This window comes from Mchenga conophoros, linkage group LG6, assembly GCF_057382185.1.
Source record: "Mchenga conophoros isolate Kocher_MC1m ecotype Shallow Benthic linkage group LG6, M_conophoros_male_GT1.1, whole genome shotgun sequence".
Classification (NCBI taxonomy): domain Eukaryota; kingdom Metazoa; phylum Chordata; class Actinopteri; order Cichliformes; family Cichlidae; genus Mchenga; species Mchenga conophoros.
The window spans coordinates 6,489,233-6,517,084 of NC_140531.1; the positions used below are offsets into that span (position 1 = coordinate 6,489,233).

At 38.8% G+C, this 27,852-nt stretch overlaps 1 protein-coding gene across 1 annotated transcript in view; it reads left to right on the forward strand.

Moving 5' to 3' along the window:
• The first annotated feature begins 2,079 nt into the window (after positions 1-2,079).
• Positions 2,080-27,852, forward strand: part of lcor (ligand dependent nuclear receptor corepressor) — a 78,961-nt gene continuing 53,188 nt past the window's right edge. Inside the window, exon 1 of the mRNA XM_085278564.1 lies at positions 2,080-2,268. Coding sequence (XP_085134690.1) covers positions 2,172-2,268 — 97 coding nt within the window. The 5' untranslated portion in view covers positions 2,080-2,171. The remainder of the gene's footprint in view (positions 2,269-27,852) is intronic.

The window sequence follows — 27,852 nt, forward strand, 5'->3', positions numbered from 1 at the left end:
ATGTGCTGCCCGGCGTCTCTGTAGGATTATAAAACGGCAGCGGGGTTCTCCTTAATGATACCCTGTCATTTCATGTTTCAATTTGGTTATTAGACCCGCGTTTTGGCAAGTTTTATGGGACTTGATTTATTGTTTTCTTTATGCCTTAAAACAGCTGCGCTAGGTGACGAGGGTTTGCTAAATGAGGTGATGTAGATTCAAAGCTAATAATAAGAAGAAAAGAAAAACAATCAAGGTGACCCAAATGAAGCAAAACTCCGCTAACCTCATTTTCGATTCCCTGAGGGGAAACCGGGGCTAGGATTAACCCGCTATTGAATATTAATTAGTCATGGCCAACAATGAAGCACGTGTGATTAGAAACTGATTATCATTTATCAATATTAGCCTAATAGAATAAAGAATACAATTATCAAGCCTTCAAACTCTAGACAAATAATGTAGAGCCAAACATGTGTTTTGGGTATATGAAGCTGTTATGGCTATAGAAGGGAAATGGAAGAGCCCAATTTATATTCTGCACAAAGTGTGAGATGAAATTTGTTCTGAAATTTTGGTCAATTTCTGCACAATTTAGACAAGTTAGAGAGACAGGGCAATAGACTTGCCTTAATCTCAGAAGCATGAAGTACACAGTGCCTGTTAAGATACGGACTAATTCAAACTGTGCATAAACAAGGTGCACACGTATATCTTATTTGCATTAATAGGATGCCGTGTATTTAATGTAGTAAACCTGACTGTGAATTTTTTTAATTCCCTTCACTGACCACTTACTGGTTTTCTGACATTATAAATTAATACATTACATTCTTTTTTTCTTCAGAGTGACACAAAAAGTGGTGGACAAGATTTTTGAATCTTCTGCTATTTCTATCAGCTTTTGTTTTGGAGATGAAGACAGGCGTTAAGTGTCTAAGTTAGAGAAATAAATGATGTGAGTGAAAAATGAATGCATTTGTCATAAGGACAACAAGATAGAAAGCGTAATGAGCCTGTGGAAAATTACATAAATGCTTGAATCAAATTGTGCCTTGAAAAAAAAGATCATATTAACTTTGGATCATTGACTCAGCTCTTACAAATTCAGCAAGAAAGACTAAGCATGGCCAAGTGTTTGGCAGTATGTGTATGGTTTGTATTTTGTGTGTTTTTTTCCCCTGTCATACAGCATCGGTCCAAAATGCAGCTAACAAAGCGATATTTTGACTCATTTTTGCCTCTGAGCTCGGGTGTTTTGGTGGGAAATAAGCTTTCATTTAAATGAGATTAGTCAGATTTTCAAAATAGTACTGATATCAACATTTTAATACATGTAACTTTCTAATATCCCACAGTTCTTTGCATAATTTACTGCAGTCTGGTAGTTGTCAATTAATTAATTAATTAATATTTATATCTTGAAACAATTATGATACATTTTTTGGGGCCCAGGGAACTTTTAGACTCATTAGTAGATCTGAAGTCTTTGCTCCATCTTACAGAGAACATGAAAAATGCGCTCAAGTTGCAGTAGATGGGTAGGAATAGGCTAATGGTTGAGCCTTTATTAATTTAAGACCACTTAGTAGACTAACAAAAGGCAATACTATCCTTTAAAAGAGAAGTTATAGTAATGAATTAATTAGCTGTATCCTATGAACGTTTAATGTGTAACCTCAATGTTTGACTTGGCGCTGGATGGCCTGAAAGTTCCTTACAGGCACCTTACGGTCTCGTCCCACCAATGCGCTTATAGATGCCTTCAAAAAATAATACTGTATAAGTTTGTTTTTTCCTAAATAACTTCTCTTCTTACCCGTGATAACCCCGTTCCCCGTTTACCGGGGCAGCTGTACGTGTCTCACATCTGTTGATTGAAACAATGCGCATTTTGAAACCCTTTGACTATGGCAAATTTGGAGCGCAGGCGCCATGTGCTATGGGCTACTCCACACATTTCATTAAACGGCCAGTGCCAGCAGCACACCCTCGCGCAGAGAGATGCTGGGAGGGATGGGAGGGGGCGCTTTTGGTGGGTGGGACATATGAGCGCTATAGAAAGGGGGATGCTGCAGCCCCGTCCCCCTCATATCGCTCTCCACCCAGCCCTAGAATAAAAACCACCGGTGACGTGCGCGCAGGGAAGCACCCAGCAGTATGTGCGCGCCCACGGGAGGGGCCGATAGAAAATGGCGAGTCTGTGCAAAAGGCAGCAATGCACGATAGAGAGGCGCGGCTTTCGGCAGGAACTTGACTCTTGGAGGCACAAACTCATTCACTGTGTAGGTAAGCTCGCTTGGCATTGTGTGTGTGCGTGTGTGTGCCGCGGTCCGGACGCCCGGCGGGTGCCGGGAACTGTATGTTTTCGTTTTGGCTGAAGTGTGAGGAGCAAAGTGCCGGGTATGTAGGGCCTAATGTCCACTAGTAAGCCTATAGGGTCTCCATGAAGCTGTCATTTTTTTCTTTGCGCACGGCTGTTGCCTGGCGCTGCCCGCCTCCCACCGGACATATCCAAAAACGATTCAGCTCCAACTTTGAGCCGTGTTGTGGGGCCCTCTGTTCCACCTGCAAACTTGTGTGTGCGGATACTTTGCCTGTTATGAGTCTCTTTAACCGGGCTGTGAGCGCTCCGGGGCCATTTGGAGTCGTTTGAAGTATTATTCTATAGCTGTTTATTTATTGTAAGCAGAAGAAGTCACGTGCGCAGATGGAGCTGCTCTTCGGCCAATCGGCTGCCCCGCTATAGGTTGGCCCGTGCCCGAGTGCGCGGCGCCGGATGAGCTTTTTAATAGGGGAGGGTGGCGCGCGCCCTCAGCCTTCAAACATGACACCCCCCACCCCCACCCCCTCAACTGCCCTGGAAATCGGCTTTTGGGAGCGCGCTTTGCTGCATTGAGGGAAATGTCAGTGGGCATAATTTTGTTTTTAGGGGGGAGGAAATCTATAGGCGCGCGGGGGGGGGGGGGGGGGGGGGGGGGTCGACAGGGACAAACGCCTTAGTGTCCGCCTGTAAATCGGGTTTGAGACTTGTTGAAACGGCGCTCCTGGATGTGGTGGTGGTGGAGAAAGCTCTGTGCTTCAGGTTCGCTGTTTACATTAATAGTTACATTAACATTTTTTTAAATCGTATGATCGCATGTTGTCGCTCCTGCTGGGACAGCGGCAAAATTTAGATCTTATCTTATTGAAGAGCCGATAAAAATCAGTTTGAACCTATTCCCTTCTTTGACTTCGTTTCTTCTTTTATTTTGGATTTCATCGTCTATACATCTCTCCCACCCACCATCCCCTCTCCTGCCCCAGTCCTCCATTTGTGGTGTATTTCATTAGCTCCGTTTAATCCGGTTACATCAACCTTTCCCGATGTTACGGCAAGATTATCATCCCCCTCTTCGCCTCTGATCTTCTAACCTCCGCGGGTTACCTCGAGTCTCTCTGGTTCCCAATCCGGCTTTTATTGGCGATTTATTAAAAAAAAAAAGAAGAAGAAGAATAAGCATCACGCACAGCGGCAGCGGAGGAGTCGGGGTGTTGCTGCTCCAGTTGTTTTTGGATGCGTTTCGGTGTCCAGATGTTGAGCGTTGACCTGTCACCTACTTACCCGTTCGAGCGCTTTTTAATAGCCTGGCCTGATTCCGAGCAGGCTCTTGGTGCCTTTTAGTGAGAAAAGGTCAAACCGAAGGAGTGCAGCTAGCGGTAAATTAAAAGGCTGGCTAATCTCTGACCTTCAGCTGATGTGTTCGGCGTAAAGCCATAAAGTATCACAGTAAACAGCAGGAAAGAAAAAGCAGAAACAAGACTTGGTTTGCTTTCCATTTGAACTTGGATTTCTCACTGACTTCATGTGTAGCTTTTACTCACAAACTGACTTTCAAAGTTCACACAGTAGGACTGGATTTTATTTATTTGGTTTTGGTGGCCCTTTTACTTTGTATAATGTATAACATTACTGGTTCTGTGGGTTTGGGGATGGTTTTGTCCCCACCCCACTAAGTGTAACACAGTTTGGGGGGGGGGGGGGGGGGGGGGTGCTTGCAGTTACTTATAATGAAAAGATTTGTGTAACCTATAAAAAACTGGAAAAAAGGCAGTGCAGATAATTCAGTAAGGATTATATAAGGCGCTGTAGGAATTCTGTAATGATACTACATTTGATAGGGATACCTTAAGTATGATAAACACCCTGCAAGCTCCTGTGCATCTAGAATCTGTGTAGTAATATCACAGTGATACCACGGGGGACACAGATACCACAAAGCTCAATAATGAACTCACAGCTGGATATTACAGCATGCTTTAGCTCTGTATGGGGTGCTGTATGTGTGTGTATGTAAGTTCCATATTTCTTCATTTCTGCTTGTTGACATTCACTGGTTTGCAGTGCGTGGTGAGTCGTAGGGCTGGGCCAAGAGGCAGCAGCGGCTTCTATGCGCTCACATTGAAATCTGCCATGTTCTTATCCATTGTTGAACTATGGGAGGCTGAGAATTAGTTTCAGAAAAATGTGTAAAAGAAAAAAATTAAATCGGGCTACTTTAAATTTATAGCTCGTTAACATTTGAGAGTTGGCACTGTTATTATATTGTGTTTGGATATTAAAATGTTACAGAAAGTGTGAGGTTTTCACACTTTCTGTTTGTCTTAGCCACAGTAAAACTGAAAGGTGCCAAACACTAAATGAAAAGCAGTGACTTTAGTGACTTACGGCAGGGTTTTCCAGCACAGAGGAATGTGCTGCTAGAAACAGAAGAAAAAAAATCAGTAGTGTTGTAATAAAAATCGTTAAACTTGAGTTTCATGTACCCAAGCGTAATCATCAGAAACAACAAGACAAATGCCCAGATTCATAATGTAACACACACTCACTGACTTTACTGTACAACGAACTGCCATGCTTATTGTCATTAAGCCTCTAAGGTGTCATTCTGAACCTGAAAACAAAATCTCAGCTTAAAGGAAACTCAGAACTCTCAACTTGACACCTGAGAAGCCTCCAGGCGTCAGCCTTGTTATAAGGAACGTTTGCCGGCCTGAGAATTTGTACCTTTACGAGGCAGCCTTATTATTAACATATTGTTAACGGTGGCGGGGACATTTGGTTGAAGAGGGTCAGCCAAGAAAGATGGACACCTTACAGTTTATTACATTGCACTGCGACGTGCATGGATGCAACTTGTCGACACAACGAGCCTCATCTTTTTACCCTGTGCTGCACTGATAATAAATTAGGGCCTATATGCCACAGAAAGGTTAACATTATGAGTTGGGAGCAAATATAGCCCAACTGCTGATTCCTTTGACACATATTCTGGGGAAGGGAGTGTAGCTAATTTGATTGCTGAAAGGTTGTGCCAGTGCTGGAGAGAGACAGACTGTGTCGGAGATAGAGAGAGAGGTGTGAGTGTGAGTGGCAGATTGCTTTTTCCCCCCTTAAATCTTCCAACATTTCTAAGCGCGGTACTGATGGCAGCAGAGCAGTTAGTCAGCATAGTTGGTAGTGGTGTACCGATTGTGTCGTTCTGAGCCATTACTGAGGTTCCAAATAACAATTTGGCCAGCACTATTTTTTTGTGGTCATTTTTGATGTAATGTTTTTTCTATATCCTCCTTTCTAATCTACCGATATTGATAATTGATTGCTTTCTTAATTGCTCATACTGATATCAGTCATCAGGGCCAATATTTGTGCATCACTAATATCTAGTTTTTAAACAGTGGCCATTAAAGTAAAAAAAGAATGAGTGATTTCAGACAGGCTTACAACAGGCTTACAGATATACTGTATAAGGAGCACACTTCAGTGAGAGAGTTTGCCTCCTAATATGAACTTTATCAATGCAAAATGTAAGAAAAACTCAAAAAGAGTAAGAGACAACCCAAGGGTGATGTCTGAGTAACCTTTATTTAACCAAGTAAAACCCAATCAAGAGAGGATTGCAGTATAAAACACAAGGCAATCCAAAAGAAACAAGACCAAAAATATTGGTAAAGTATGGAGTAATGTTTGGCAATTTTAAGCTCAAAACAGAAATATTGACAATATTAAGGAAACAAAAAGTTACAGTTCAGCTTTTCCTTTAGGTGAAACCATTGCTGGTTAACATTCTGTGGGTATCTCAGTAGTTCACAGGTCTTTTCCACCTTTAAGTGCTCATCTCTGTCACATGATTCGTAGTCCTTTGAGCTGAGTGTTTCCGGGTAATTTCCTTTTGTTTACTGCTGATTAATGAATGAGTTTGAGGCGAATCGTGCTGATTTTGCAAGAGGATTTGGCAGCATGTGCTATAAAGACAGCAAATGTCTCCTGCAATTACAGTTAAATTGTGATGGGCAAGTTTATCCGTTTTGGTTTAGTGTGTCAATACATGAATAAATCCCAGTGATTTCTATTTATCTATCGTTCTATCACTCTATCTCTCTGCCTTTCCCTTGATTACCCACTGCGCTCCGTCCTTGTCTTATCAAGTCAACAAAATCCCTCCATCCCTCAATCACGCCTCCTTCTTCGAGTGGACAGCTTTTATTTCAGTAATGGACAGATGGACGCCCCAAGAGATCTGCCTGCTACTTTCTCATCTTGCTAATTCTTTTCATGGGCTTCCTGAAAAGGAAAACAAAACATGGCACATTTATCCAGAGCTGTTGGGGGAGAGTGGCAGCGGTCCACACGTTTGACCGGACCGGATGCCAACACTGTAAATCTCTACATGCACTCTTCATTATACATGCATGCGCGCACACACACACACAAACACACACACACACACACACCCTCTGCCACTGTAGTATATATGTGGAGCTGCCTTAGGGGCTGATCCATGCCAATCAGGAGTCCCGTGGGAGGAGGGCTGCTCTCTTTGGTGGGGGGTTACCATCGGTGGAAAAACAAAATGCTCCACTGGCACTAAAGAGAGTGTCGACAGAAGGTGCGTATGTGCGTGAGAACCTTTATTTATCCAGAAAACGGTTCAGCGAGCGACGCGCTCTTTTTACAGCGGCGTCCTGCCTCTCGTTCATACACGCCGAACTACCTGAAAGATCCCAGCCACCATCCTTTCTCTTACACGCCTGCGTCTTTTATCCCAGTTTGAGTTTGTTTCCAAGCACCAAAAGTATTTCATCTTGTTGTTGCGGTCTGTTGGAAAGTATGGCAGCTTTCAAGGACAAATTCATTTCACTTCTCAAGAGAGGAGGATGGCAGGTGACTTCCTAAAAAAAAGCCATTTTGCATGGCTGTTGTTGTTGTTGTTATTCTGCTTTTTTTTTTTTTAGTCACTTCTTTGTTGTTTTCCTCCCCTGGGATCTTTGGCACAGAAACATAAAGCGATGGGGAGAGACTAATTATTATCTGTGAGTACTGGACCATCTTCAGCAGAAGTGTTGGTTACTTTGAAAACCACATAAGAGACTGGAATGCTTGTTACTGTAGTCTGTAAGCAGGGCTGGACACTCTGAGCAATTAGATAAAGCTACTGAGGCCATCATATGAACTTTATTTTATTCAGAGCGGTCCTGGTTACATTTAGAGGTTAAACAGTCAATTAATACATGAAGTGAATTTAGCTAATAGTTTAAGCAATGTTTCAATTAAGAAAACAAAACAAATTACCTGCTTTATGCATCTAAACTGTTGTTATGCTAGTTGTTACATCTAGTTCAAGCTGTTTCTTCTTGGTCATGTTAGCCTTCATCCATGGGTGATTAAATGTAGATACTTTTTTCTTTTGTTGTTTCATTATGGAAAAACTGAGCCTGCTGCGGGTTCGGGAGGTTTACACTTATGAACCTCTCTGGAGTTCTGTATATGCTTGAGTTATATCTGAAGCCTCTCAAAAGCACGTTTTCTTTTATTGTCTGCCCTTAATTATATATTGTTTTACTTTCTTAATTTCTTCAAGCTTGCAGATGAAGGTCAGTGTGACAATCCTAAGCTGGAGAGAAAGGAAGCAGCAATTTTGTTCTCCGTCTTTCTCTCTCTTTGTTTTTTCTTCCCTTTCCATCTTAGCAGAGGCCAAAGTCCTCTGCTTCCTTAAACTTTGTACACGGCGTTCGTTACTCAATCCAAAAATTTATGTAAGTGTTCCATTGTGTGTGTTAATGCATGTGAGTTTGTCTTATGTGAACTACCTGACCTCCCTGGTACAGTTCTTTGGATCTCCATGTGGGCTCATGCACTGTTTGGAGCATGTGTTTGGAATACACACGCACACACACACACGCACACACACAGAGCGCTGGCGAGAGGTGCTGAGGCTTTAAAGCAGCAGGAATGTTTACTCGGACCCGCCTTTAGTGAATTCCTTCTGGTGCTTCAATAGTGGCTGCTTTTGTGCGGAAGGTCATATTTGAGCAATGTGTTTTTCAGAGTATTTGATTAATGGTGCGGAGTAGCTTAGGTGTGTGTGCTGTACTTCTGCCTTTGTAAAGGCAACTAAAGACCTTAAAATTGAGGCTATATTTGGGAATTGAGGACATTCTGTTTGTTTCTCACCTCTAAGAAGTGTGTGAGAGTTAAAACCTGCGCTAAATCATACAACTGTGATGATTAACCTTAAGAAATACTTTAATTGTTTTAAATCTCCTCTTCTTTGTAGGAATTCAGCATTAATGGAATGGAAGTGTGTGCCATTCAGACTGTCATTAACAATTAATTAATACAAAGTAGCACCTTGGTATTCCGGAACAAGAGGAACCAGCTAATGAGCTAATAAGTGGGGTGAACAGTCGGTTAAGCAGTAGTAAGCTGCCATGGTTCACAGTTAAAGGGACAGTGCACAGGCAACTGCATGTGCAAGAAAAATCTGCACTTTTTGTCATTTCATTCACAGACTAATATGAAAGAAGATCTTTGTCAAAAACCCTGCAGCAGCAGGATGTCATGTTTATATAATCAACAGTAGAATGTATTTACGGTAAAAAGAAGTGTTAACTCACTTTATGAAGGTTTTTTTAAGTACAGGAAGTTTACGTTTGTTATGGCCCATTAATAAAGGTGACACCACAATCTACAAACCTTAGAGATTATCGCTTATTTTATTTGTCAGTGACATTGAAATGTACAGCACCTAATGATCAAGTATATTAATCAGTAACCGCGGTAAAGTGATAACATATAACGTGGTCTTTTTTTTGCCACATACATTTTTATTGTTAAAAAATGATTTACCTGCCGTACTAACTGAAATACTGCAAAATGAAAGCAAAAGGAGTCCTCCACCTTTACATTTGTGCAGTCACCGCTAAGAACTATAATCAGCTGCTGTCTACCATGTACCACTATGTACTTTGTGTCAGTTTCAGTGTGACGAAGCCAACGTTTTCTGCAGAAGTGGATAAAATGGTGGAGGCAACAGTCAGTCGTCAAACGGCCCTGTTTCAGAATTGTTGAATATATAAATAAAAGCCCTAATGTCTATGATTTGGGACTCAAATTAGCACAGAGACGAAACGTCCGACGCGGGGAGGTACGGCAGTTTAGCATGCAAACTATTTTACAAACATGGCGTTTTGTTTTTTATTGTATAGTTTTGCATTTTCTTCGAGGAAAAAAACAAGATAGTTTTCCATTTGCTTCTGTTTATCTTAAACAAGGTCATACACAGGCAAGGTGGCTGACAAAACAACCAAGAATACATTTTAGTATTTAGTAGAGGTTAGCTGTAGCCCCTCTATAAATTATCTGCTACATGAAATAGTCGGCTACAGCAATGTTTTCTTTTTAAAAGACATTGTTAAAAGTATATATCTTTCTTTCTTTTTCTTTTTTTGTTTGTTTTTGGAATTTAATTTAATTTTAGAATGAACTTTAATTTAGAATGTAATTGCAAAGCCAGTATTGTCAATATGTATTTATTTATTTTCCTTTACCTTGTAATTTTAGTTCTTAAAATTTTTATTTTTATTTTTGCTGGTTTAATACCTTCTGCTCTTAAATGTTTTTGAGATTTAAATTCTTTGCCTTTTTTCATTTTTTTTTAAAGCACAAGTCTATACCTGTATTTATGTAATGTCCTATATAAATATTGCCTCATACAACATCCAACTGTAGCCTATTAGACAGTGATACTGTTATTGCAACTTCTAGTACTGCTAACAATATGAAGATAATAATGGTAGCATGATCGAACAAATTCTGATTTAAGGAAACATTGTAACATTTTTCTGTATGATAATGTAAAGTAATTGTTATAATAAATAATAGTTATTAAATATTACATTACATTATATTACATTATATTATATTATATTATATTATATTATATTATATTGTTGGCTTAAGTGAGCAATAATACATTTTATAACTTAAAAAGTTTTAATTAGGAAAAAGTTGGAACGGGTACAGAAAGATTTAATCACTGCAAACTGAAAAGATGATCATTTGAACTGAACTGCTTCTTGTATGTTTGCTTTCTATACATTGCTTTTAGTACATTGAAGTCAGCACACTGTGTGTGTGGTGTGTGTTTGTTGGGTTTAATCTTGCATGTTTGTTTAAAGACTCTTTACCCACCAGGCATGGCAGCATGCCCAGTGAGGAGAGTGTGCCGCTGCCGTGCACGGTTGCATCCTGGGAAATGTAGTTCTTGGTAGAGAGAACAAATGGGAGAGTACGAGAGACACTGAGGGAGAAGGTATGCAGAGGGAGTGTTGCTATGCTATGTCACTTTTATACAACAAATCCTAGGAGGAGACATGATGGATGAGGTTTGCACAGCAAATGACACAGAAACAATGAGCAGTTATTTGCAATTCAAAGACTGAAAAGGACTTCATTATGATTTTGCGTTGGACATGAGATTGGTCATGGAGACAGACACAGGAAAATCTTCCACTCCTGAAAAGAAAGTGTTGAAGCACAGGGTTTCTTTTCAGGACATCCTCATGAATATGAATCAAAGTGATGTAATCATTCTTAACTTAAACATAAATTTATGCTTAGGATGAGCACCGTTTGGCATTTGGTAGTACTGATATAATAAATAACCTTAGATTTTCACAAAAAAGGCACCCTTTTTCTTCTTTTTCAACTTTGACAAAAAAAACAAGTCAAATTTAATCAAAATTAAATTTTAAAAAAGTTTGATTTGGACAGTTTAAACAAAAACAGCTGAATTTCTACACTTGTGTGCATTCCTCGACCAAAACTAACATGCTGGACAACAAAACTGCTTCATTAATATTAGTTGCTTTGTGTTAGATACAAATGATTAACACACAGTCTCTCACCTCAGAACAAAGAAACATTTACAAAGAAAGTCAAGCTACACCATTTAAAAATATATGGATTGAATTCAACATGCAACAATTAGTGAGCAGGGACTGAAATAAGCCAGTTTCCAACGCTATATGCAGATATGTGCTGGTTTGTTTCATGCATGTTCAACACGTGCATGGTTGTGCATGGAAATAGTGGCACGCACTCGAACACAGACACACACGCCAACATGTCATTAGCGTGGAAGCTTTTTGATTTTAGATTGAAAGAAAAAAAATTCACTCAGTGGAGAAATAAGAACTAAAAGTGAAACAAAATAGCATTATTGTAACTTAATGGACACACGCATGCTTCTGTAACACACAAGTCACATGCTGGACCCTGAGAAGGTGCGTTTGTGTGCTAGTGAGCTCAGTTCCTGCTCAGTGTCTGTGAGCAACAGACAATGTCTCAGAGTCTCAACATAACTGCTTCCATGTGCTTTTGTTACTGTAATACTTTTGTGGGAGTGTGTTTTTGTCAAGACAAACACGGGGGACAAAGGCTGGAGAAAAAGTGACTAAACCAACCTGAAGCCACGGTGCCACTCTTATTTTTGAACTCTTTTTTTGTCTGCATAGCTCACCATTTTTATTTTTACTTAATTGCCGATGCTAATAGGCTTAACCTTTGTGCCGTAATCAAGTGATGACACAGTCCCTGTGTCCTCATCTTCAGAGCTGTCATTGACCACTTTCATCAACCGTGGATGGAGTCTTGGCAATGTCATCGTCATTAAAAGTACATACCAGTCATTGTATGTAAAGCTGAACAGAGGGTCATCCCCTGCAATGGCATCTGAAGCCAGGGGTTTTAGGGTCTGACTCACATTGCTCAAGAAAGTCTGACCTCACTGTCATTCTGTCACACAAAGTGGTAATAGCTGAAGCTTCTCGTACAGGTGACCTTCTGTTTGGAACAAGGCATTTGGTGTTCTTGTCTGTTGAGCTAACGATGCCGAAGATGAAATGAGATTGTTCTTTGTCCTAAGGGGATTCATTCCGTTTTTTAAAGTTTTTTTTAAATGTGTTTTTATTTTTATTTTTTTTTTGGGGGGGAGGGGGGGAGGGGGGGTAGATCTTTCTTATCCATAATGTGAAAACTTAAATTTATAAAGAAGATGTCAGATTTCGAGCCATATTAAATGTTAAATGGCTTAGCCCACTCCCATGTGTTCTCACTTCATTGTAGTACTCAGCACAACCCACGACCCTGTAAACAGCTCAAACTTTTCTTAAAGTTTAATTTAAAATAAAAATATTTGTAGGAAATTACTTACTCACTAATATCACTATTAATACTAATATTCTTTGGCTTCAAAATCTCTAAGCAGCAACAACACTAAAGTACACAATAGCATTATAACTACCTAACTCTTTCCTTTATTTAGTGTCTATAACAATAGGAATGAGCTCTGTGTAGTTTAGATTTATGCATGTTTGTTAAATGTATTGTTTGAGCCGTTAGACCTACGTGATAATTTTGTGAGGATTTTATTGGATAATAAGATTACTTTATAAGCACATTCATAATGTTTAGGGCTGTAGAGCAATTTGAAATAAAAAAAACAAAAAACATGACCTTTCACATACTTAAAGAAACTTGAGATATTTAGTCCATTTTTAGCCTGTTACTAAGGAAAGTTAAAGTATTTTCTTTGTTCTGTCAATAGTCTCTGTGCTGTCAGTTGTAATGAGCATTTCAGCCTCTCTCTACTTGTGGGACCATAATTATTATTTTTAATTTTATTTATTTATTTTTTAATTTGAAGCTCACAGTTTTGATGATCATGGTCAGACATGTCTGGGAATCTGAAGGTTCAGAGATTCATTGGGAAACAAACAAAATACTGATAAAGCTATGTTAAAGCTTTATTGCGATAGTTAAGAAAAAACAAAAATATTAGTTGGAAAAAGAAGAAGACACAACAACAAAACACATCAATTTAAAAAAAAAACCACACACACAAAAAGCAAAACAGTGTCTCCACAGCCTGAAGGAATTTGTCAGCATCATATAAAATAATGTAAATCTACCAGGAATACAGATGTGGGAGTAATGTTATGTACATGTGGAAGCTTGTCAGCAGTTTCTGGCAGGATGACAAAATTTACATTTTTGTGGCCCAGATGCGAGTTATGAAGAAACAACAAAGCAATGTTATTATTCAAAGGTCAGACTGGTGCTAGTCTATTTTTTATCCAATACTTTGAATAGTAAATCACTGTTAAATCACCAGAACCAACAACACATTAACTGTCTTTCAGTACAGTCTGTCTCCCTGATGCTCCAAGACCATTGGTTCCCAATTTTTAATCTTAAACAATGCAAAAACATTTTTTAAGACTCAGTAATCCCACGAAAACATTTGGACATTAGATTTTTCTGAGCAAATATTACTCCGACAGGAGGAAATGGTGCATTTATTTGGGATTATTTCAGTGGTGGATTAATCCACATTTGGTGCTTTAGTAAGTCTTTTTACAAGCAGCATCTTGTATGTTGGTGTTGTTTATGGAAAGAAAAATAATGTAACCCAATGCAACAGTGTGGAACAATACTGTGCATAATACTATTGTATATATTCGATATTTGATTTACAGTACCTGTTTTGTAGCTTAAGGTATCTTTAAAAAAACTAATCAGATTTGTTGTTGTTGTTGCTTAAAGCTCGGTCTAGGAATGTATTTGCTCTGTAAATTCTTAACCTGTTCCTAAACTACTCAGATCACTTATTATCTTTCTGGTTAATTATTGATTACGTGGACTCTACAAAATCTGCGAGTTGTAAAAGTACGTTTTAAAGCTTCATTGCAGGGAGCAGGTAATCTTTCCTGTGAATTGATGAACCACTACGCTGATTTTCTGAGACTTGAGTCATTTCTTCAGCAATGCCTTAACTCTCACTTTTATTTGTCTATAGTTTACAGTAACTCGCCCAGTTTTCCCTCCTCTGTTCTCACATGGAGGTGTGCTCTCATGTATGTTTCTCGTTGTTTTTCAGACATGGTTACGTATAGGATGTATTGAGTTATTCATTTCTTTGTGATATTTTCTGGTCAACTGAAAAAAAACATGTAGGGTTGGGGAACTGAATATCTTGGCTAAAACAGTTACAATAACACCTTGGACAGTAGCCACTAACAGATTTTTTTAATGTTTATTTTGTTGTTCTTCTATGCCAGCGACACAATAGAATCAACAGAAAGAAGAAGACTTTGCTTTTTTGCCTTTTTGCTGTAAAAAGCAGGAAGAATAGAAAGAGAAATGAATTAAGTGCTGTGTATATGGTATTATAAATGGCACTGCTTAATTTAGCTTTATTTGAGTTCTATGTAGCATGTCTAGTGGTTAAGTCGAGGACACAGATTATTCTCAGGAACTGCTAATGGCTGTTTTGGGGGGACTGGGGTTCAGCAGAAGAGCATAAGTATAAGCAGTGTTAGTTAATGGCCTGGAAGTGGGAAATGTATTATAAAAGTGTTACTGCTTCAGCCACCAATGTGTGAAAAGCATGAATGCATGCAGTCTGTGTTTTAAGCTGTGTAAAAACACAGAAAAATATGAGTTCAAAAGGCTTAATTAGCATTAGCAGGTTAATGTAAAAGCAGATGAAAAATACAGAGATGCATTTTGTTTTTCTAAAATCAAGTTGTTTTCAAGAATATTAAGTTCTGGCTCTAAAAAGGTTTATTATGTTTTCCCATCACTTTTTCCATTTTTCATTAGGGCTGCCACGATTAGTCGACTAGTCACGATTACGTCGACTATCAAAATCGTCGACGACTGATTTAATAGTCGACGTGTCGTTTGAAGCTTTGTAAGATCCTGAAAGACGCAGGAATAAGTAGCAGGATTTAAGAGTGTAATAACAGACTGAAACAGAAGATGGCAGCACTGCATGTACAAGGATGCCAACTGCCGTTAAACCCCGAAGAAGAAGAAGCTGTGTCCCAGAATTCATAGCGCGGCCCAGCTCAGTTTCCAACAATGGTGGCAGCTAGTTGGTTTTACTCTTATTATTCTTTCTGGGTCACAAAATAAATGTTTAACATATTTTTAGGCGAGAATGTAGCTGTGTAAACCTCAAATATCTGCTCAGTTTATCAAGACACCACATATTTTCAAAAGTGCTCCGACGTTTTCAGAGACGTCTGTTACCCACTAGCTCGATAGCTAGCCGGAGGCTAGGCTAGGCTAACTAGAGCCGTGAGAACACCGGACTCCCGGCAAATCGTTTTCAAACCGACCGCCGTCTTTCGCTACTCAGGTTAAATATATATATAAGTCACTTAGATAACTTCAAAATGTTATTGTTTGGCTTTTTTTAGTATTTTATTTGTTCCTGAGTAAATCGGTTTGGCTGAGATTAAAGTTTTTACACAGCTGAATAAACGTCAAGCAGACAGCTGATTATCAGAAGTGTGAGATGCTCAAGAATTTACTCCGGTGTCCTGTTATATTTTAGATAGCAAGGAGTTTATTAAACCACAACAATCTGCAGATTTCATTAAAATTTAATAAACTATCATCTTGTCTTTATTTTTAGTTAGCACATGCCTTAAACACTTAAAGCTGTAAGCTAATGATAGTTATATAAGAGCAGATGCTGCTGGTGCAATAAGCTGTATGTCCAATGGATGATGATCTGATTAGTCGACTAATCGCAAAAATAATCGGTGACTAGTCGACTATCAAAATAATCGTTTGTGGCAGCCCTATTTTTCATATCGAGTTCCACAAAGATAGAAATGGTCGATTATTAGATTTAGATTATTATCGCCTCCAAAAATAGCATCTTGCAGGTTTAAGTAAAAATATGTAATTTTTTCATGAAAAAAACTTGTGTTTTGTATTTGCTCTCTGATACTATTTGTCACATAACGCCCATTCATTCATGCATTAATTGCATCCGTTTGGTTGTCTTTACTAAACAAGTAATCCTAATATATTAATTTAGAATTACAATAAAAGTTGCAGTGAATTATTATTGTACGCCAGTCTACCTGCTTAGGTAGTCTAACTAACAACCTATTCAGATAACACTCAGTTGGAAAGCTTTCATATGAATCCATGAATTGAGTGCTCATAATTTATGAAATGATATTAAACCACAGTCCATGTTGCAAGTTCTGATGCTTTGCATAATGATCAGTGTTAAAGCTGCCATCTCAGCTAAAAGTTTAAAAAGATGTCACAGCTTCCCTTCTTGCTTGAACTCCAGCAGCAGCCAGCCTAGTAACCCTGGCTGAAAATGTACAGACACTGTTTCTTTATGGTTGCAGATTACAGGGGGAGAGCAAAAAATCATTTTGTGCACCTTAAAGCGCACAAGCTTTTGCATCTGGCTTTTACTCAGCACTGTACCGGACACACTGACACACAGCCACAGTGTTACTGTACACGTGAACTTGGAGCCTGGCAGGATAAGTGAAAGTGACAGAGCCAGCTGTGCCGTGCGACAACCGGGCAGGCTTGGAGAACTGGGGGCTGTAAGCTCCCCTCTGTGTGACCGTGTCACCCTCAGTTAGGCGTCGAGCCCACCAGGCTGCATAAACACACACACACACACACACACACACACACACTCACTCCAATAAAGCTGAAGGTCAGGCAGAGAACACCACCGCCGTCGCTCCTGTCACCGTCAAGAGAAATGTCACTTGTATTTTTATCTGCTGCTCTCTCTGCATCATCAGCATCATCTCCTCTTTCTCACCACTCAGTACATTTTTGCTTTTGCTCCTTAACTCACATGGTTACTTTGTTTTCTTCTGCTTTGTTCATAGATGTTTTTTCCTCTGCTTCTCTTCAGGCATCATAGCGTACCAGCTTCTCTCTCCTTGCTTTATCTGTCTTTTCAGCTCCTTCCTTCTCTGCATCAGTCTCATTTTCTTTCTCACAATCACTCCTTTGCATTTTCAAACATGTTTTCCCAAGTCTAGCCTGATTTTTATTCTGCCTTCAGTATTTTGACATTTTATCAAGATTATGTCACAAACTGTTGCTACAGGCTGCGCTTTTTCAGAGGTGGGAATAAAGAAATCAGTCATCCATCTGTGCGTCTGCAGCTAGCTGAAGGAGCTCTCATATTCATTTTTTTTTTTTCATTTCTGCCAAGAGGCACTTATATTCAGCAACTTTTTATTCTGGTAGATTTTCTGACACCCACCCTCAGAATGAGTGCGTGTCTAGACAAACAGTATTAATTGAGGCGTAGGCAGGTGGGTTTTTTTTTCCCTGCATATTTCTTCTTTGTTGGTGTATCTTTTAATGTATCGACGTTATTTTTTCTAATGATGTTTTACTTCTTATTACACGTACACACGGATATCATGGCACTGTGGTCCGTTCATGTAAATGTTTAGATCTCTGTAATATAAATGGGACTGAAGGCTACGCGCTGTTATAAATGTGCACAGAGACGCTCCACAAACATGTGGTTTCATTAGCTAGATGTAAAGTTGCACAATAGAGACAAAAAAAAGTGCAATTTCTTTGCATTTTATATTCTGCTTGGGAGATAAATTGTCATCCGTGTGGAAAAAGTATTTCCAAAGTAATCGCATTTTCATCGCTTAAAAAAAGATACAGAATCTGTTGTGATCAGATTTGAAGCACATGAATGAAGTAAATCTATTTTTTTTTTCACCGTGACTCTAATTTGTGGTTATTTTGCATGCTTTACTCAAATGACTGCATAAAACATATTTCGCTCTGGTTAATTAACTGTGCAGGCTCATTAGATTTCAGCTGCCAGTGTCGCAGTTTTTGACACAACAATAAAAGCGCTGTGACGTGCATCGCTGAGAAACCCAAAGTAATATAGTAATGAATGTAAGGGTCAAAACCAGAAGGACACATTCCTTTCAAAGTTCATCTAAGAGAAAAATGGGGTAGGGGAAGGTGGGATTGTCACAGCCTTTTGCGGCGTAGGCTACGGTTTATCTGAGAACTGTGTTCCCCAATAAGAAACTGAGGCCTGTATAGTTGGTGTAAGAGATCAAAACCACAAGGACAAACTCAGGTGAATCATATGAAAAGAAAAATGTTTATAAAAAGAGGATGCGATTAGTACCTAAGGACTAGTTCTTGTCTGTGACTTTGTGAAGTCTTGAATTTCACTATCTTTTCCTTGGAGAATTAAACTATCAGCAACAAAAGAAAATACGTGTATTTAATTAAATTACTCTGTTAGCTATTAAGTGGAATAGATAAGCCAATAAAACTTAGGTTATGCAAAAATATGAAAGAATGATGTGATTTCTGATATTTATAAAATCCATTTGGGTGAAATTACTTCTGCAAGTTTAGAAGATACAACAAATTCTGCTGCAAATATCTTGAGACTGTTTTAACAGAAAAGCTTTGTGTGAGAAGAAAAAAAGAAATGAAGGCAAGTTAAAAGAAATTGTAATAGTTTTCTGGTGCTTTTCAGTTTGTGCTGGTTGGGGGGAGAAAAACAGCCTGTTCAGATAAGTGAACTTTATCTCGGTCACATTGTTTTGCAATGTGCCAGTTTTGGATACGGTTAATGAGTCGTGAACATTTTTAAACTAAGGTGTGTCGCAGCGTATCAGCAGCTCTTTGGACTGTCCACGTTTAGACTGCGAGTGTAAATTGGGCAAAAAGCTCTTTAAGGAACAGTTCAAGGATAGATATGGCTATAAAACCATGACAAGGATAACTTCCTGTGTGTCTGTGTGTATGACTTTGTGTGTGTTGATATTCCTCATGTTATTAGGATCTGAATTGATTCACACAGTCAAGATATGGAGACCTGTCCTTTCTTTAAAGGGATAAAAAACAAAACAAAGGTCTTTATTATGTCGGTCAGGACAGATAAGGGTAAGGGGTAACCGTGGTTATGATTACAGGACGTTACAACAAATTATATGTAAGTCAGTGTTATATTCTCTGAAGTCATGAAAACATGAAATCGAGAGGAAGTGTGTGTGTGTGTGTGTGTGTGCTGTATGTAGAGCAAAAGAAGACAACATTCCTCCATATTAGAGATAATATCATCTAATATTAATGTGAGGAGGCTCCATTGCTGCTGTGTCAATATTGAACTGCTGCTCCCCTCTCCTCTCCCTCTTTTCTCTGACTGTGTCACTTACAATCTTACACACACACACACACACACACACACACACACACACACACACACACACACACACACACACACACACACACACACACACAGGCAAACTAACAGAGTCCACCAGACCTTTGATTTGCAAAAAGGGAAATATTTATGGCCAGTTGTTAAAGCCCTCCTGAGTACAGCGATGTGTGTGTGTGTGTGTGTGTGTGTGTGTGTGTGTGTGTGTGTGTGTGTGCGCTCAATGTGCGCCAGCAGTGACAGACGCATATTTCCATATGCGTCTGTCACTTCGGCGCACTCACAAATGGTAAAATCTCTGTATCTCTGTGCGACAAGTCGACTTAAAAGCAGACATATGGTCATATCGGTGTATGTGTGCATTGAAAAGTCGGTACGTATGTGTGTCAGCAATTATGTGTGTGCGCGTCACGTGGTCGCCCCCTATTAAACTCACTATAGCACTTAGCATCGGCTCCAAATGGCTGCAGTTATCAAGCTCTCAACACGGGGTGCTCCTGTAATGATGGTGTGTGTGTGTGTGTGTGTGTGTGTGTGTGTGTGTGTGTGTGTGTGTGTGTGTGTGTGTGTGTGTGTGTGCATGTAGGCAGTGCAGGTGAGGAGTTTTAGCTCTTGCTGTCTGTCTCTCGCTCTGTCTTTCAGAGGAAATAATGTTTTTGCTTGGCTGCTCTCTCAGGTCTGTTGTGCTTTCAGCTTGCAAAGCCTCGATGAGAGCAAATTAAAACTGTTGTACTCACAGCAGTGCTCCATGTATGTTATGGAAAAATTGACCTTTCTTTTTATCGGCAAAGGGCGAGTGATTTTGCTAAGTGACAATATTTTGAAAAACGTTTTTTTTTTCACACATTGAAACTTACTGCATATCACACTTTTGACTTGTGCAAATGTCAAATTCTTAATAAATGCTTCTCACGTGGAAACAAATAGGAGGAAAAAAACATGCAATCTCAACCACTCTGAAGTGAAATTGAAGATGAGAATTTAGGCTTTAACATAATGCGTCACTTTCAAAACTAGAAGTTTACGGTTGACCTGTTTGCGTGCCTGCTGATGTTGACTGGATCATGTGAAGCACTGAGGTACTAAAAATGTGATTTCATGCCCCAGGCTTGACCTGTGTATACAGCCAAACATGCATTAGTAGTTTTGAGCCTGCCAAAAAGGGTTCAGCTTTCCTATTGTTACAATTTACATAAATGAAAACTCCAACTGTAGCAGTGATCTTTTTTCATTTAAAGTGTAATGTAATACGACGCTGAGCAGCTGGGTGTAGTCCAAAGCATTTCTGTTGCACCTGTAGCCACACCCAGCAGTGATATCACAGTGCGCTGAGACAGGTATGCTTTGGGGAGACTTCTGACTTTGAAAACATGCTGTTCAAACAGAAACCCCTCTAAACTTACAAACCAAGTTGCTCCTTTGTTTGCATGTTTTTTGATACTCAAGCAGATGGTTGATCTTTGGTATTTTAGAAAGGCTAATTATGACAGCAGACAACTGTCTTTGTGCGTGTGTGTGTGTGTGTGTGTGTGTGTGCATTTAGGGGAATTTCCTCTAATAAATGCAGACATTTGCCTTTATTTGTCCTCCTGTCTGTGAATTCTTTCCTTTATCTGTAAAACTGTAAGCATCTCAATGTCATGTGAAAATATAACAAGAAGCCCACACACAACATAGACCACAGACACACAGTTAGCTGTAACAGTTTTTTTTAGTTCCATCAGTTTAATCAGATTTCAGTCACATCTGGCCAAAGTTGAAGTCTTTATTTTTGTGTGTGGGTGTGTGTTTGCAGGCAGCCGAATGCTTGTTCGTGAGCAAACAGCTGTTGTTTGCTATAAATCCATTGATTTTTGCATTGCTGAAATTGAATGCTTGAAGGTGTTACTCGACCGTGCACCTAAGCACATCTGTGTTTTGCTGTAGGTTTAGTAGTTGCGTGCTTCAGCTCAACTTTGAAGCTTAATGATGTCCAGATGAACTGATACATTAAACTCCAGATTATTATCAAGGTGGTGCTTTTCTGTCAAATTAGCAAATTTCAACATGTCTCAGAAATAATTTTCGTCCCGCTTTGATGAAATTTCCCTCAGCATCATTTTTTTTAAATGAGAAAATAGCAATTTCTTTGTAACACATGGATAGTAACACATTTGTTCCTGCTTTATTTTGTCCCGGTGTTACTTCCAGTTGTGTCTTGTTATTTTCCCAGTTTTAAGATGTTCAGTATTAAAATAATTATACCTTTGATAAAGAAAGGAATAAGCAGTTTCACAATAATTTAATGTACCCCCCAAAACGTGTGTGCTAATTCTAGACATTTCTAATGCCCTGGGTAAGATTAGGATGTAGTGACCCCTCCACTGTCTGCAGCTGGGGGCGATTTTAGTTATTTAGTTTAATTGGACGTTAAACATTAGAGAAGGTAACATATTGCAAATCATTTACACAGTTCTGCAACCAAAAAACCTGCATAGGATTTTTTGACTGTTTCTAATAGATTTTACTCACTGAAACCAGGAAAGATATTAAAAAATTCCATCTCGTCAGGTTTTCTTGCAAAACCCATGTTTTTAGCTTAATGAAGCGTACAATTACCCTTTTTAATCTGAAATCTGGTATCCTATACTTGAGTCAAAAAGCCATATCCAATAATGAATTCTTACATGAAGTTAATATTTCTACGAGCAAGAAAATGCGAGTAATTGAGGGGGGTCAGTGGGGGGGGGGTGTGTGAGGAGCTGAGGTGTTACATAGTTATTTGTAATAAAATATAGATTTTTATTATCGCTGTTATTCTTTTTTTAATGTAAACTTCTCATGTTTTACGTGATGGAGGGAAATGGAGATCATTTTTGGATTCAGCACCCTAAAAAACATCAAATTAACCAAAAATATCCCATGCAGCTGAAAAATCTTTTCTTTGCAGACCTGTGTAATTATTATCCCAGTAGTATCATCAATGTTGCTCACAAAATCCTTTCATTGGGTTGTTTAAAGTTTCAGAAACGCTTCAGAATCATTCTGTTTGGTGACCAGTTATTTAACAAGAGGAACAATAAAACAATATGTTGCCTGTATTTCACTGTATTTCAGTACAGTGACCATTGCTTTCAAACACTGACACTGAATTTAAGCAGAAAACTGAAGAAAATGAAATCACATTTACTATCCTAGTTCCAGACTGGGGCTCATTTTTCATTTTTAGTTAATCTGTCCTCTTCCTCTTTTGATTTTCTTCTGATGGTCTATTTCAGTGGCTCATTTGACTAATTGTTAACTGGAGAGAAGCTGGTGGATGGTGCACTCCTTGAAGAGACGGGCATATGTGCTCACCATGTACTCGTGCACTGGGGACACTGCTGATGTGTGGAACCTGTCAGCCCATTTCTGTTTGCTATATTACTCTTTTCATCGTGGGTGCTCCCGACGGGCAGTCTGCCACTTCTGACAATACAATAAAAATGTCCTGACAGTTGTGATTGACTTCCTGACTTTTATTGCAAACCTGTAACTGTGTTTGATAATTCAGTTCAGAGAAAGAGACACAGTTATATAAGAATACAACCAGTATCGTGTCTTAATGCGGAGAGTTATTGACAGTGCTGCCACACAGCTCTGTTATGCTGGACGTGACGCGACAGGTGTTTGATAAACTCTGCACACAAGCAGCAAACAAAACTTTATGTCCCTGCACAGTTTATCGAGGCCCAGATTACAGTAATTACATATAACAGTGTGTTGCATTAACAGATTATCAGATAGGTCTTTGCCTTCTCTGCACCGACGTCTCGTGTGCCGGGGTTGCTATTTCTGAGTATTCCTGAAAAACTGCTGGGTGGGGCTTGATGCAAATTTGTGAAACCCGATAAGTTCCAGCAATAAAAATTATTATACGCAAGACCGATAGCAGCCGCTCAAAGAGAAGGAGCAGTCAAGATACGCGCACACACACACTCATCAGCTCCTTCCTGTTGACTGATCGTAAAGTACAATTCATATTCAGCCTTCTCCTCTACTGTGAAATGCTGTTGATAAAAGGCTCAGATAAAGGTGTAATTGAAGCCATTAGAATCTTTTTCTTGTATCCATAAAAGAGCTCACACAGTGTCATGGGATCAGTTCTTGGGGCTGACAGGGCCGCTGCTTTCCAGTTGAGTCAAGCTGCTGTAAAGTGTTTGGGTCTGACCTCAGCGCTGCGTTAAAGTCAAGGACGATTTCCGTACAAATGAGGAGCTCTTTGTTAGATCTGTGCGCAGCGTAGTGGTTTTATTTCCTCCTAGTGTTTATGTGTTCATGCACAAGTCCAGTGTTTGGCTTTTAAAAAGCTAAACAGTAACTGTGAACATGAAACAGCAGCTACATGATGTTGTTCCGACCAACACCAAACAGGGCCGGGGGCAGAATTTGTATCAATGAGATGATGATGTCGTTTTCAATATGAAACCTTACTATAAAAATGTTTTTTTGTTTTCCTTTAATGTTTCATGTTCTCTTCACCTGCACATTCTTGTTCAGGCAAGCTTAGCATCGCTACTTAAATACATAAAGACCTTAAATAAGATTTAGAGTTGCGCAGAGTGTACATAAAGCCAGAGTCGGAGATCTGATTCTGTCTATTGAATCAGTGCGGCCTGTGGGCTGTAACGACTCAGTAATAAACTACTGTTTCATATGTGATTATCTCAGACTTTCTAATCTGATTAATTTATTTCCACTTAAGTTATGAAACCTTTATGTGCAAAAAAACATTACTGCATATAGAGTTACATCCAAGAACTCCAGTTTATTTTATTTTCATGGGAGAGACTCAGTCACCGTCAGAAAATCAACAGATAACTGCAGAACTCCATGTTTTGTTTCTTCTCTTTTTGGCATTAAAAAATATATACAAGGGATTATATAATGACATTTATTTTAAGATTTCATTATTTAAGATTGTAATACTAGATTAGGTTAGGTTAAAAAAGGTCAAATAAAATGAAAAAAAGGATAATTTCAACAAAATTGGGGGGGGGGGGGGGGGGGCAGAAAGAGGGTTTTCTAAATGTAAATGTTAAGCTGGGCAACTGTGGTGTATTTTTAATGTATCAATCTTTTAAAATTATAGAATACACAAAAACGCAAGTACAAAAATGTTAGAAATTATTTAAAGCCAGCAAAGTTCTTTTTTTTTTTTTAGGTCCAAGATATAATCTGTGAGTCTGGATTACAGAATCTCACAAAATGATTAATTTAAGTGGATCTGAATTCTGTTAAGGACTTTGCTCTGTTTTATACAATTAGAGCAATTATGCTCTAATTAATATTAAATTCATGTGAATCACTGGTTATTTTACCTTCGTCTGATAAAAAGGGTTTTTGCTCGTAGCATGTGCAACAGCTTTATTCTGTGTGGCACAGCTTCAAGTTTTGTTTTCTCTTTAAAACATGAAATGATTTTAATGCTTAAACTGCTCAATTTTTGCTAATTTTTAAATACATAAAAATAGGGCTTTTTCCCCCCTCCATCTACAATTATACACAATTATAGTCATGTAGCTGATCATGTGGCTGTTTATGTTAGAAATATTAATCTAATCTCTTGTTCAGGTGGTTTTTTTTATAAAGAGAAATACCTGGTTTGTTTTTATTTTGAAATCAAAGTCAAGGGCATGTGCTGCTTAGACTTGTAGCTGGCAAATGTCTGAACACATCTTTTCAGCTTTTTGGGTGGAAGGGCATCTTTTACGTAGCGTTAGCTTAGTGGGACATGGATGACTGCATTAATCATCCTCTTTGTAGGTTGGGCAAGTTTTTAAGATTTAACTCCATAATGGCTTCAGTGAGTTCCGCTCTTATCCCGGTCCGTCAATAGAGGCACATAAAAATAGAGATAGTCAATCAGCCAGTCAGCATGAGCCCCCAGTAAAAGGCTCCACTGTGTGTTTATGGCGAGCGGGGGAGGAGACCTCGCAGCGGGCAGCTTTTCTCTCTGTGTCTCGCTCCCTCTAGGCTCATGGAGGATCGCTGCTGCTCCGCCAGATCCTTTGTGTCTTATTAAAGAAAGAAGGCTTCTTTTCCCAAATATGTAATGAAATAATTGAATTCGCACTTACCTTATTAAACTGTGAATGTGAAACATGCAGCCGATTGTGCGACTAGAAGCTCGGACTCCATGGACTCTGAGCTCATAGACTATTACGGCATAGGTTTCCACCATAAGTAGCCGTTCCACGTTGGTATTTCAGCAGCAGTTTATTCTGTCACCCAAAGGAGACGAGCAAGACTGAAGAAAATATCCTGACATTTATGTTGTGACAGTGTTGGTATAAAGAGTGGCTTTTAACAGAATTTTCACAAGGTCATCTTTACTCTACCTGAGCTTCCTCTATCTCTTCACCACAAATTAATGCCTTTGTTAAAATTTAATTATGTTTACAAATGTTCTTATATTACTTTGAGCTGTGTTATCATTCTTTGTTAACATTATTTTTTTTAGAGCTTAAGCAATTACACAGTTCATTATTATTGTTGCTATTATTATTGGTAGTAAAAGTAGTAATATTAATTATTGCCATACATGGCTCCCATCTGTGCAGGTTTTCGAAATTACCATCTTATACTTTAACAATAGAAATTGTAATATGAAACAGAATGAAGTGAAATATAAACCACAACTTTAAGAATGTATTTTAAGAAAACTTAACAAAGGAAAAAAAAAACATCCAGTAGAGCGATTCGTCCACACTGTCAGAGACAACAAAGACACGATCACATCTCATCTTTGGTCAGCTAACAGGAACAAGAGGCCTCAGCCAGACGATCTCGTGGTGCTCATAAAACATAGAGCCTCTTTCTCTGTCTTTGGGAATCCCCACGAGGCGCTTTATAAGTAATCAATAACATTATCACTCTACAAAATTTCAGTCAGCGTTTTTTTAGTTTTCAAACATTTTATGGCCTAAATTTGTCATTCATTGTTTTCGCGCAAAGAAAATGTTAAACACCTACATTGAGAGCTTGAGATGAGCTGTTCTGTTATAAAAAACATTATTTTTAATTTGATTAAAAAATATGTAGAGGAGAATAAAAGTCTAAAGCATAGCAGAGAAAGAAGGCAAAAGTTAAAGAACTTCAAATAAATGACGAATATTAAACCTAAAAGCAGAGTCTGGGAGAAAAATGCACATTCCTACTTCTTACTTTTAGTTTGTCAGTTTTGTGGATTTTGTACTGAACTGAATTTTGGATCACTGGTTCAGACATTTTATTGAGCAAATATGAATTATGATTACATTAAGGATGAAAAGAAATTGTTATCAGTCTCATTTATTTATTTTTTGTTACTTAAAGAAGCTCTGCGCCCTGCTCATCCCTCTCAGCTCTCAGATTCTCACCCCCTGTGTGTGCGTGGCCTTTGTGTGAGCTAAGTAGGTGTATTGTTGGAGGCAGAATGTCTTGTCTAGTCTCTCATGGCAGATAGAAGAACCAGGGACTCTACAACATGAATAATGAAGGACAGGAGAAACACGACTGTTTTATTGGAGAGAACAAAGAAATAATGAGGGAATAAAATGAGTAAAACCTTTAAGTGAGGGATTAAAACTATAGCACGTTAAAGGAGTTAACAAACGGCAAAAGGTGTGGACGTCTGAAGTGAGGGCTAAAAATGAATAAAGGTTTATTTAGGTTTTAGGTTGTCAAGAAACTGAACAGGAAGCAGGAGGGATGCAACGAAAGAAAATAAATAAATTGAAATAAAGATGAAATTGTGCAAGAGAAGATGAATTTATTTATTTTTAAATGAAGCGAGATTAAACCAGCCTGGAAATAGAAAATGAGAACAAAACCAGCTTAAAAAATGTAATGGAATGAATTGGAATAGAAAGGTGAGGGACACAGACACAGACAGTAAGCTAATTATAAAGAAGAATAGAAAATATGAGTAAATCGAAGGAAAAAAAAACGAGAACGTGTTTTTCTCCACTTGAGTTATTGCCCATGTTTTGGGGCCTTTGCTGTCTCCAGCTGAAGGTCGCGTTCAATCCATCCCCCTCAGTGTGTTATTGTCTGTGTAAGACTCACACATAGTCAACAAAAATAACACTACAGTGATCACATAAGCCCCGTGTTAGAGCATGTGTATGTGTGGCCCTCTCGATTTCTTTTCTCTCATTCAATCTTTAAATCTCATAAGGAATTTACCCACGTGCCCCAGTGGGTCAAGAGGAGAGGGCAGGGGTTGGGGCTGCCTAAAGAAATTTAGTCAAACCCAGCAGAAAGTGGGGCAAAATGTTTTAAAGCCATGGGAAATTTGAAAAAAAAAAGGTTTCTTGGGTTGTGGATTTTTTTCAATTTTTAAATAAAGAAAGAGTAGACAAAACAGAAACGCGGCATCCCGATGGCTCAGCAGGCAAACGCTGGCCACACACTACACAGCAAGACAATACAATAGGCGATGGGGCACTGTAGTTAAACAATGACGCACAAACAGGAAGGGTCGGTTCAC